The sequence below is a fragment of the Neopelma chrysocephalum genome, unplaced genomic scaffold (assembly GCF_003984885.1).
Source record: "Neopelma chrysocephalum unplaced genomic scaffold, ASM398488v2 Primary Assembly neopelma1_347, whole genome shotgun sequence".
Classification (NCBI taxonomy): Eukaryota; Metazoa; Chordata; class Aves; order Passeriformes; family Pipridae; genus Neopelma; species Neopelma chrysocephalum.
In genome coordinates, this window is record NW_020898011.1 from 779,963 (window position 1) to 792,653 (window position 12,691).

Here is a 12,691-nt window from a genome sequence, read left to right on the forward strand (position 1 = left end):
GGCTCACTGCTGGGGTGAGGAAGAGGGATGCTGATCCCTCTACCCGCCCTTCCCACATCCATCTGCTGCAGCTCTGCCCTGCTCACAGGCTCATGGTCATAGCTCACCAGACTAGAACCACAGGTGTTGCTCTGAAGTTCTCCTGCACTCATTTACTGCTGAATTTTTGTGTTTAATTCGTTCATAAAGAGTTCTGACATGTGGCAGAGTCAAGGAATTAGATTCAGGGGAAATGCACAGCAGCCAGAAGGGTGAAAAAGGAGTTAAAATCCTAGTTTGCCCTCGTCCCAGTGTCCTGGTTTCACTGGCTGTTCTTCCTTTGCTGCCTGAAAAACATGAACATGGAGCCTGACCTGACAAATAGGGATGATGGCCTGTGTTATCTCCTTTGAGATGAAGCCACGACTTGTGGAGTTGGTCTCTTGGTGCCCTGAGAACTGCCAACCTCATACAACATGTTGTGGCACCCACAGTTTTGAAGCTCATTTAAGAAAAGCACCAATGTGGTTGTGTTGCTTTTTTGGTGTCCTCTGTTTAGCAGTGTAGTAATAAACCTTGACATGTAAGAGGTGCTGAAAGAAGGGCTATGGAGGAATAATGTAGGGAAAAGGAGAGGCAATGGAAAGATGATGAATAGTTAAGGCAAAATGCAGGGAATGTAGGACAGTAATTAATGGATAAGAAAGAGCAAAGGAAGGAGGAGTATTTCAACCTCCATCCTTTCTCTCAGATGCCTCCATCCCATAAACTCACTCGTTGGTTGGTAGCTCAGGCCTGTGGTTTTGTTCTGAATCACCTTCTCCCAATTTTAAGTCCATATCTTGAAGTAGAATAAGTTGGAAATGAGCCATCATATTCTGAAAGTCTAATGACACTTGAAAAATCACTCCAGGCTTTCCCAGGTCACCTGAAGTGCCACATGCCAGCAGCTTATGCAGAGTTTGGGATGCCCTTACTGTTGAGAGGCTGAGGCAGTTGGTGCAGGGAGGGAGCAACCCACTGTCTTTGATGATGTGCTTGTTTCAGAAGTGCTTCAGAAAACGTGCAGTTACACCTTCATGCAGGAAATGGTGCTGCCAGCAATGCCGGAGAGGTTGTATTTTATTGGATTGGAATAATGCTAACAGGAGTCTGTGAGCTCGTGCAGCTTTGCTTGCTCAGGTAAGAATAATCCTTACAGGCTTGAAAACCACGTGAGCATTCACAGTCAGCCTCCAAACACAACCATACAGGTTACTGAGGCAGTGGGAATCTTCCTGGCTGTTTTTCTGTCTCAGTGAACTTGTGCTGGGCGCTGGAATCAAAGTCTCCTCCACGGGAGGAGCCTTCAGAGCACAGCACGCTGTGATTGCTGCTGGGAGCCTCCGCACGGGGCCTGAGATCTGCAGCTGCACTCTGGTTGTGCTGCCAAATTAATTTGATCTTCTTGGAAGGCACTGCTTTAATTGGGAAGGAAGAGTGTCAGAAGAGAGTGGGAGCACCCTTGTGAGCTCTTGTTTAATCTCGGTCTCTGCTCTGCATTGATCCCTGGCACATAAAGGATTTGGAGGCAGTGGGAGCAGTATTTTGGGGAGATATAGCAGGTTTTTCCTCTCCACGAGTTTCTTCCCTAGTATCAGCCAATGTTGGACACAGAATAGAGGACTTTGGTCTGACAACCTGCAGCCCATCTTATGGCTTTTGCACCTACTCAGTTTTATAAGAGCATGCAAAGCAGATTTATGGGTTTGAGATTTAAACACAAAAATATCCTTACACATCTCTGCCCTCTTCATGCAGTGTTTTAAAGGGTTAGTGAAAGGGACAGTGAGGCATAGGGAAAAATGAAGGCATATCTCTTAAAGTCCATGGTGTTCTGCAAGTGAAATACGAGTACAGCCTGCTTAGAGCAAAAGCTTCCTGCTTGTGGCAAGGAGAAAATTGTGGGATTGGTAAAAAGAAAATATTATTTTATGTTTCAACAAATGGGCAGAAATGGCAAGACAACTTCATTTGAATTGAAAATGCAAATGCAAGCCTACAGGCACACACTCAAAAGAAGGAAAAGGTACAGAGAGGATGTAATTGTTGGTTGGAGTCTAAGAATAAACCCAGGCTCAGTGACTTTTCATTACTGTAAGAGCCTGGCTTCCTAAAAGTATTGCAGATGCTTGCAATAACCTTTTGTAGTACCACAGCACTATTTGCATTTTGTTTGTTATGTTTTAATAAGTTCTGATTTTTCATTGGAATTACTTAAGTTTCTGTCTTTATAAATTTTCCATGTCAAGACTGGCTTTCTTGGCTGTTTTGAATAGAATTCCGTACTAGTCTGAAAATGTTCAGATGAAAGTACAGGCAGACAATTTGCCCAATGACATCTGTTCAGCAGCATAATTTTACACAGCTACAAATGACATATTTAATTGAATGGGACATTTCAAATAGAATTTGACAGCTTTCCAGCCCAGGATCTCCCAACTTACTATTTAGTGAAAATGTGCCATCCTAGAAATGTTACAGGGCCTACAAAGGATTTGTTTTATGAAAGGCAGTGCTGTGATGTTGGAAAATAATGCTTTAAAATATCATGTCTGCCACTTGTGATATATATGTGCTTCTCAGCTTCTGAAACATCTCAGTGTTTTCTAGTGAATCTTTTGAGCTGTGATTCGATGGTGCTGTGTTGCCTACATCTGTAGCTGCATTAGGCACGTGAGATCAGAATGGTATGAAAAGCTCTTAGATTGTCTTGCACAAGTTTTAGTGGAAGCATAATAATGGGAAATATGCTTTTCATCAGAAACCACAGTATTGTCATCTGAGGAACAGATCCGTGGATGGGGAGCCTTCCAGAGCCGTGTTAGTCTTTAGTCTAGCCAAAGCCAAATCAGAATACTCAGTTTTTGTCTGGGTCCAGCCTGCAGAGCAGCAGTGCACATTATTTCTGATCTTTGCTGTAGACAGTTCAGAGGTGGAGTAGTTCAGTGGTGATTTCCAGCAGAATGCTTTAACTTTTAGCGTGTTGCTTCAGGGTTTTACAGCCACTTCCACTACCCTAAGTTAGAACTACTTCATGTAGATCACACAGTAAAGTATCTCCAAAGCAGATAGTCTACAAAGTTTGCCTAAATGTGCAGAATTGTGTTTTCCCATCAAAAAATCAGTTAGACAATAAGCACCATCATCTCTCCATCACTGACAACAATTTCTGGCCAGTGTTATTCAGGAGCCTTTCCTGAAGTCTTTGCTTTTCATGGCATCCTGCCCAGATGAACCAGTAACACAATTTCTATTAATCCCCTACACAGGGAAGCTCAAGGAGGAAATATAAAATATTCCTCACAAGGACAGTTCTGAAAGAGGTGCTGAAAACTGTCAAATGCTGTGCTGGTGTGTCAGAGTTGGCCAGTGAAAAACAAAACCTGATTATCTTTGAGGTTAGTATGGGTGGGATGCTGGGAATCCTGCCCAAGTTTGGCTTTAGGTGTGTGTGAGGTTGAGCAGTTCTAGTCAAAGCTCACAGAAGTCAGAGGGCAATGATGATGGTGAAGTGCCTTGATTTGAAACCATGTGAGGAGTGGCTGATAGCACTTGGTGTGTTCAGCTGGAGAAGAGGAGACTGAGGGGAGACTTCACTGCAGTTACAACTTCCTCAGGAGGGGAAGAGGAGGGACAGGCACTGAGCTCTGTTCTGTGGGGACCAGGGACAGCACCCAGGGAATGGTCTGGAGTTGTGTCACAGCAGGGTCAGGTTGGATTTCAGGAAAAGGTTCTTCCCCCAGGGGGTGGTGGGGCACTGAACAGGCTCCCCAGGGCAGTGGGCACAGCACCAAGGCTGCCAGAGCTCAAGGAGCATTTGGATGATCCTCTGGGGCACAGGGTGGGACTCTTGGGGATGGTCCTGTGCAGGGATAAGGGTTGGACTTTATGGTCCTTTGGGGTCCCTTCCAACTCAGCCCATTCTGTGATTCTGTGGTGCCATTTCCTCTATTGCTGTGTCTCCGGGCTCTCTTGTGAAGAGAGAGTGAACCTTGCTGGTCTTCCTTTCATTCCCCCACACGTGCCAGGTTGGTCTCTTCTTCCCTTAATGACCATCTGAGGTGCAGGCTACCTAACACCATCCCATTCTGACTAACCTGGGGATCTATGCCAAGTTTAAGCCATTTTAGGGAGAGAACTCATTTTTACCCATCCACTTTGTTGGAAAACATGTTTTTCTTCTTCCTGCTCTCACCGCAACACTGGTTAGCAGTAGTCTCTTCATTAACATTTTGGAGTTAGAATGATAAAATAAATGCTACAGTTTTGGCAAGTAAATGATGTTGTAAACATGACAATGAGTGATGGAAGCAGGGTGTGCAGTGAGAGCCCAGAACAGCATGGGAGGCCGCCAACGTGCTTCATTTCATTTCAATCTTTTCCTATTGAAGTTTGGGGAGGTGAAGGTTATGGATTATCTTCCCAGCAGTCAGGAAGCAAGAAAGCTCTCAATCACTCAGTGATTGCCAGCCAGGGAGCTGCTTTTCTCCCTCAGCTGTTCAGATTTGTTTGCTTACACCATTCTTTGGTTTTCTGCGTGCTGCGACCGCACGTGGGGAGGAGTTATGAAGGCAGGACTCTTGAAGGCTTTAAAAGGTGGGTTTGTCCCTCTTCTCTCCCTGTTCCCAGCACATCAGAGAGCAGCTATGGATGAGAGTGTTTCAACACAGTGTCCAGAGATAAGTCAGAGTGTGGCTTTCACTTTGAATGTTGTAGGATGTGTTTCTCAACATTTTCTCCTGCTGTGCCCAGCACTATTCCACCCATGCAAGGGGATAGGAGAGGGATTTTCACATGGGCTCCAGTAGACACAGGTTTATACAATCTCAAGTTTATTCCAAAGAACTGGGCAGAAATACAGAGGCACATTTGCAAATGTAAGTATGATCTACTCAAATTGTCTATCCACAGACCATGCGAAACAGGCCAGAGGCTACAGCCATAGAGTCAGTATTGAAACTTTGGATGCTTGGCTGATTTCCCAGCTATTACAGTTTTATTTTGCTCCCATCTTTTCCTCCGAATTGTTGTGCTAATTAAGCTCTGCAAATTTCAATCTCTCAGGTTCTTCAATTATGACATTGCAGTCCCTCTATGGCAGCACACTGGAGTGTAGCAGATAGGATATTATGAAGTGGAGACATTCAATGGGAAAATGTCCAAAAGCATTTCAAATCACTTAAGATAATTAAACAAGGGGAAAGAACGTGGCGTGTTTAAAGAATATGAGGTGGTTTTGTGAATAGGATGATGTTGGTGCCTGTGCACGGGAAACTCATTACCCGGGCTGCTCTCATTCCTTATGTTGTAATGAGAAGGAAGAATTGAAAAACACCTCTGTGAATATCACCTTTGTGAGAGCAGGAGCACTGAGACCACCACTGCAGAGGCAGCAGGTTTAACAGACTTGTTTATTCCTCTGTACCTGTGAAGAAACATGGCAGTTGAAGAAATAACAACTAATTTCAGTGTAAAGGTCAAAATGACCTGAATTGAGAAGCTCAAGAATTAATGGAGTAGGCTGGTGTCAGTAGGCAGCAGTTCCAATGACATTTTTTATAACTGCCTCTATGCCATCCTGTTTCACTCTCCTCTCCTCCCCCACACAGGCAGGGTTTAAAATGCATTGCCAGAGGGGTTTTAATAAGAGTTTGTACAACAGAGTGAGGAATAAGAGTTTGTACAACAGAGTGAGGCAGCACTTGGATGGGGGAGAAAACAGGCGTTTCATCATTTGGAAGGACAAAGGAGAGGAAGAAATCCCAGTAAAGGTCAGATGTCTGTGTGAGTTGCAGGAGCACAGCTGAGGAGAGGGGAGGCACCACACTCACATCTGAGTCAGCCAGGCACTCCTGGTTCCTCACTGTGATCAGTGCTCCCATGGAGCAGACAGAGCAGCTGACTGTCATTGTTTAAAAAGCCATAAGAATATTTAATGTTCTTCTGAAAACACCAGTTCTTAAAGTAGTGTCACCGTACTGAACTGTTAATCAAAGCCACAGGTAAGCAGAAAATCAAACTTCAGAGCATAGAAAAGTATGTGTTCCTCTCCAAAGCCCAAAAGGTTCACAGCACCTTCTCTGTATCATTGAAAGCAACCCTGTGAAACCACTTACCCAAAGGGTGCATTGCTGTGATATTGAACCCCAGAACTGGGATCAGGGAATCACAGGTTTGTTTGGGTTGGAAGAGGCCTCAAAGATCATCTTGTTCCACCCTCTGCCATGGGCAGGGACAAATTCCACTTGACCAGGCTGCTCCAAGTCCCTTCCAACCTGGCCTTGGAGACTTCCAGGGACATGTCCATGTGTGACTGTATTTGAAACAAAATTTAAAATAGTGATTGGGGACTGCATTTCCAAATCTTTCCATGGGATAAGGAGTTGCAAGAACAAAAATCAGGTCCTATAGTTCCATGTCCTGAACCTTGCAGTGTATTTGCAGAGTCCTTCAGTTCATTCCAAGGCATGTCAGACCTCAGAATCAGAGTCAAGAAGGCTCCAGCTCAGACATGAGGCTGCTTTACACCTCCATGAGCTCCAAAAGAAAACACAGTGCTGCTTTTAGAAATCGCTTATGGTGTTTCTATTCCAGGCATGGGATTTTAGCTGTGCCCAGCCCCTACTTCTCTGTGCCCCATGTGAAAGTCCCAGCTCCTGATGAGAGTGGGCAGATCATGCCACATCCCTGGGAGTGCTGAGTGGGTTTGGGTTGTGTGCCACAGAGTACCTACCCAAGAGAAGCAGCCCAGGTCCTTGCTTGCTCTCTCTCAATAGCAGGCAGTGCCAGCACAACCAGGGATTTATTATTGTTGTAAAAACTCGGGTCCCTTCTGCCAGCCCCGATTCCCTGCTGGAGCAAAGGCCAAGTTTGATGCTCCATGTCATGCCAGAGCAAGGCATAATCCTGCTGAGATGTGTCGCAGAGAGCCACACACCACCCAGGGTGCTGAAGAAACATGTGCCAGAGCATCCAGCCATCCTGCTGTGTGGTTTTAAAGCAGAGCTGTTGACTCTCGGCTGCTGGGTGTCTCTTCAGTCTCACAGGGCGGCTTTGAGAGCCTTGTAGATCCATTTTGATGGATAAAACCAGTGGTGCCTTCCCCTTATATCTGTATGGCAGGGGCATGGCCTGGAACTCGGAGGGCAACCAAAGGATTTTGATCCTGAAAGACAGACTGAAACCCAAGCCTGTGTGCTGTTAGAAACAGATTTACTCCCTAAGTTGGTCTCACATTTTCTGCTGTATCACCAAGGGAAACCCTGGTGTCTGCTCCTAGCGGGATGATGCTTAGATTTTTCCTGAGTAGCTGACATGAAAAAGTGCACAGTTCTTGTCATTTTTTTATAGCCTGATGTTTTACACTTGGTACCTGGATGGTTAAAGGGGAATTTGATAACAATCTGCACCTATCTGAATGACATATGTACCAAGAAGGAAAGCAATTGTTTCAACTAATGAAAGAAGTGGACGAGGAAAAACTAGAACAGGCTGAATATCGGGAAATGCATCATGACAGGAACATCTGTTGGAATGCAAAGTAATCTCCTTTTGAAAGTGTGGGATCAGCATTACCCCTGACATTTGAAGCTCGATGAGACAGCACCTGATTTGATCTATAACACACTTGGCTTCCAGGGAGGCCCTCTCTATGATCCACTAGATTTTTTCCATCTCTAACTTCTGTGACTGTCTGTCTGACTCGCCCTGGGTGATGAAATATCATTATAACCTTTTGAGATAATATATCGGTGCCTGGAGAGCAGAGACTGATTTTCTCATTTGCAAGTGAGAGGCAGTGTGTTAAACTACCATTCCTGTCATTAAATGGATGGAGTAAAAAATCTGATGTGTTTAAATCAAGACATTTTCCCCCTCCCCAAACAAACCACCTAAGATTTCACCTTGTGGGGGGCCAGGAAGGTGAGGATTAGAAGTTTAAATAACATTCATCATATTCCCTGAGGCTTAGGTTACTGTAAGCTTGTTTGACACTTGAAAATGTTTCAGCAAATCTGACATGTGAGCTTTCTACTGACTTACAGAGGATGAGGAAGCCTGTGCTGTGTCTGTCATAGATCAGGGGGCATAAAACTTATCCTTCTGGGCCATCAAAGCTTTTACTCGTTAATTTGACTCTGGGAAGTTTGGCCCTGAGCAACCTGGTCTAGTGAAAGGTGTCCCTGCCCATGGCAGGGGGTTGGAACAAGATGAGCTTTAAGGTCCCTTCCAAGCCAAACCTTTCTCTGATTCTATGAAATGTGAAAAAATTCACGGTGCTGACAAACATAGTGACTCAGTACATAAGTAGTTTTACTCAAGAATTGAACTTTTGCATTTTTGGGGCATAAACAAACAATTTATTTATTTATTGTGGTGTTAATTAATCTGATTTTTTTTCAGTCATATCCAGCAGCTGATGCAGTTCTCTGTGGCATTTTTTTCTGTCTCTTCAAGCAGGGCAAAATATTGATAATCATCTGGTACTGCTGAGTGTTGTAGCTGGCAACGTTTGAAACTCTAGACATGGTGATGAATTGCACTATGATATATTAATGTTATTTTGATTCCTGCTCTTTAGAATTACATTGATCCAATTAGGTTAAGTAGCTTGCCATCTAAATTAATTTACTTTCGTCTATTAATCTCCTTTACTCTGGGCCAAACCCAGAAATGTAAATCAATCTATTATATTGCATATCTTTGGGGGGTGGGAAGGTAATTAAATTACCTAATAGATACATATACTGGATTCATTGTTTAGTATGTTAAACATTATTGCCATAATTGGAAAGTGAAGTGGTGCACACTCAGTAGTGGAATTTGAGTGCTTGTTACACTTAATTTTCATAACCTTTCAAGACAAGCCTTGCTGTCCCTGGGTACCAACACTGCCTATGTGGCTGTAGAGCTTTTAAGATATTGGACACTCTGAAAGTGGGGATAACAGCTTCTTTCTCTGCCAGAAACCATTGGGTTCCCTGGCAACATGTCTCATAGAGGTCTCCAGCCTCTGCAGTGTGGAGAAAACCTTTCCTCTGGCTTGCTGTCAGACTGGCACCAGCACCGCGTGTGGCAGGAAAACAGATGTCTCAGCAGTGATGTCTTAGTTACCGAACCGGAGCAGTGTCAGTGCAGAATCCTGAAAAGCTCTCTCATTTTCCCAGGGGTAGATGAAATTTCCATGGTTTGAAATCATAAAATCACAGAACGGTTTGGGTTGGAAGGGACCTTAAAGCTCATCCAGCTCCACCCCCTGCCATGGGCAGGGACACCTTCCACTAGCCCAGGTTGCTCCAAGCCCCGTCCAACCTGGCCTTGGACACTTCCAGGGATGGGGCAGCCACAGCTTTCTCTTTGACATCTGGGCACACTTCTTCTTTTCTTAGGTGAATCCAACAGTAGAAGTCCATCATCTTGGTGCTCTTACCAGTCTTTTACTGCTCCCACTGAGAATTCTTATGTTCAGCCAGTATTTTCCCGGTCGATAGCAAATTTTCCTTCTGATGGGGAGATTGATGGCAGCTACACCAGGAGTTTGTTTACCTGTTGTGTTTCCTCACTTTAGTAAATAGAATTGTCCATGAAAGACTCAAACCAAAACGAAGCACTGATGCAAGGGAATGAGATCCAGTGGCTGGAAATTGAATTTTGGCACAGTTAAAATAGATACAAAGTGCTGTGGTTTTAGGTTGGGTTTAGTTAACTATTAAAAGCCTGCCAGGCTTATGACAGTTTCTTTACCACGGGAGATCTAGGCAAGGGCTCTTTACAGTAAGAGAAAGTCTCTGGTTCCTTAGCTGTCATTGTAGCAGAAGATAAATTCGAGTCTGGTGACCCCTGTAATGGGGCAGGGCGTGTTGTTGATCACAGCGCTCCCTTCTGGTGTTAAAACCTATGGATCTCCAAAGTATTTTCTAAATCTGTGCCTGAGGGCAGAATGAACAGCAGCAGAAAGGTCACCTTTATCATCATTGCTGTCAAACACTTTGGAAATAGCAGAGCACAAAGCAAGTATATTGCTCAATCACTTTGCCCTTATGCTACATCTGTTACCCTTGCCTGGGTTTTGTCCCATTAAATAAAAATCACTCCCCCATCTGTATGAAATCCCACTTCCAAAAAGTGCACAGTAAAACTCTCTTGGCTTCAACGATGGGATCTTGCCTTTACAAAGGTAATTAATGCCTGCTAAGTGCAGAACTTAGCAGTTTTGTTATATAAATATTAATGGTAATTAAGAAAGCAGCTGCTCTTTGTGATAATGAGACAGTAGGAAACATAGAGGGACTTTTTACAAGAGCATGAAAAATTTAAAATTTAAAGTGAGAATCTGTTCTTGAATACTCAGTGTATTATTGTGTTGGGGCTTCATCTTTTGCTTTGCCACTTTCTTCTTATTTTCTTTTTAGTTTTTGGTCTTGTTTAATTCTTTTTTTTTTTTTACTACCTTAACATGGAGGTTTTTAAAGACAGCTTTTCTCTCCAATAAGTGTTTGTACAGTTCCTTCCACAACCAGATCCTGATCAAGCCATTGGATACTAATGTGTTGCAAATCAACAGGGAATGAAAACTGAATGTTTGTTTGCATTCTAGTTTTATTGTTTATACAAAGCACAAGAAATGTGTACAGGGACTGTATAATGGTTTGCACCAGTATATTTGCAAGAGTGCAGCATTAACCAGCTTTAAATAAAAGAAAGGGCCTGGTTTGTTCAGATGAGCAACCCAGGGGAGAAACACATCTTTGAAAGGGAACAGAGAGAACATGGTGAAATGCAGTGCCAAAGGTTTTCAATACCCCACACTCTCCACTTTTCAGAAAGTGATGGTGCCATTTATCTTTTGTTTCTTCTATATTGTGCTTCTGCATTTCACCAGCACGTCTGTCAAAACTCAAACATGTTTGTGTGGAAGAGCACAGCTCAAGACCTATGTTAGGAGTAAATGTGAATGAGGATTCTTCCTTCTGGCTTTGTTAGAAATGCTCTTTAGATAAGGAGTTGAAAAACCGATCAGTAGCAAGACTTTTAAAAAAAAAAAAAAACACAGATGCAACTTTCCCTGTTCCATGAGTTTACTACAAAAAGAGAAATTTTCATAGTTGTCGCACACATGCCCCTCTCTGGAGATTTCTGGGAAATGGCAATTGTAAGTAAAAATTTTTTATCTCATTGCCAAAGGCAGAAGGGGAAGTGTGGAAAGAATGGGAACAAAGTACCTCATCACAGACATGGGCTCACCATCTCCTGGTACATCATTTTGTTAGATTTCCATTCATGAACATCCTTTTCAGATTATCAGAATAAATCCAGTGCTCTGACTCCTGTGATGTTCATGAAGTGTTTTCCCTTGAGTGTCAATGGAAGAAGTTTTTTTGTTCACCAAGAGCTAAATTAGTCTTTGGGTGGTCACTTGCTGATGAGTACAACAGATTATATTGTAAAATAAGGAATACAGGTGAAACATTTTCCTTTTCAGCAAACCATCATCACTTAACAATAATCCAAATGCCCACATTTCCCATTTACTGTAAAATGTGTCAAAAATTTCATGGAAGATTCAATACTGAAATGTACTGGCACACAGCCCTCATTTGGAAGAGAAAACTCTGGAAACTTGTAGCCCTTTCACAATTACCAAAGGAAGTGCTCGTGTCCTGCAGCTTCAATATTTGGTGTTCTATTTTTCCTCATTCTGGCAGTCATCGTGTCCTTAATGCCTGGCTTTGATCTCTGTCTCAAACAGAACCTCTAAAGGACAGAGTCAAGGGGATGTGGCCTTAATATTCCGTGTGCTCTGGTTTTTTTCCAGGGGCCTGTTGAGCAGCAGCTTCACAGAGACCCATTATCTGCAGGACGGCACTGACGTGGTTCTCACGCGCAATCACACGGTAAGGTTGGTGTTCCAGGGGCAGATGAAGCTTCAGCATTAAAATCCAAAGTGCTCCCTGTCAGGATCTGAGCCCTGGGATGAAACAGCTCGATGTGTCATCTCTTTTTTATTGTTGCCTTCAGTATCTTTTTACCTGCTGTGATCCTACAACGAATTTTTAGAGAGAGGCTTTGAAAGAAAGATGTGGGGGTTTCACCAGTTGACTTTTAAAATTTGCAAGATTTGTCCAGCTTCCTGGAAATATACCTATATTTGATAGTTATTGCAGCGAATGTTGATAAGTTATGGATGAAAGCCCTGGTTCTGTTGGGAAAATAACCCTAAATATCTGATTTCTGTAGTGGCTCAGGTCACAGGTTTGAAGGCTTGAGTGTCTCTCCTCACTGGGGAAGCCACGGCTGGAATTTGGGAGAGGGGTTGTTTGGTCAGGTTTATTTTCTTAAACCACACCATGATTTATACACACATATGTATGTATGTGCATAATTATATACACATATATGTGTGTGTATAAATAATATATAATAATATAAATACATGTGTATATTTACGTACAGATATAAAAAAGATATAAACATGGCCTTTTAAAATAAGTAGTTCAAACCTCCTTTATATAAATCATAAACCATTTAAGGCAGTAATGTTTTTGTCCTCTGACAGCATGAACACCGTAATAAGAAATAATGCAACAAGCTATTTTAATTACAAAGCTAATCTTTTATCTGCCTAAGTCCTCTAAAATATTTTTTATGTTATGGTATTTATTTATTGACT

At 42.9% G+C, this 12,691-nt stretch overlaps 1 protein-coding gene across 1 annotated transcript in view; it reads left to right on the forward strand.

Moving 5' to 3' along the window:
* The window catches only part of ADAM12 (ADAM metallopeptidase domain 12), a 183,426-nt gene that overhangs the window by 92,179 nt on the left and 78,556 nt on the right, over positions 1-12,691 (forward strand). Inside the window, exon 4 of the mRNA XM_027705707.1 lies at positions 11,837-11,915. Coding sequence (XP_027561508.1) covers positions 11,837-11,915 — 79 coding nt within the window. The remainder of the gene's footprint in view (positions 1-11,836; positions 11,916-12,691) is intronic.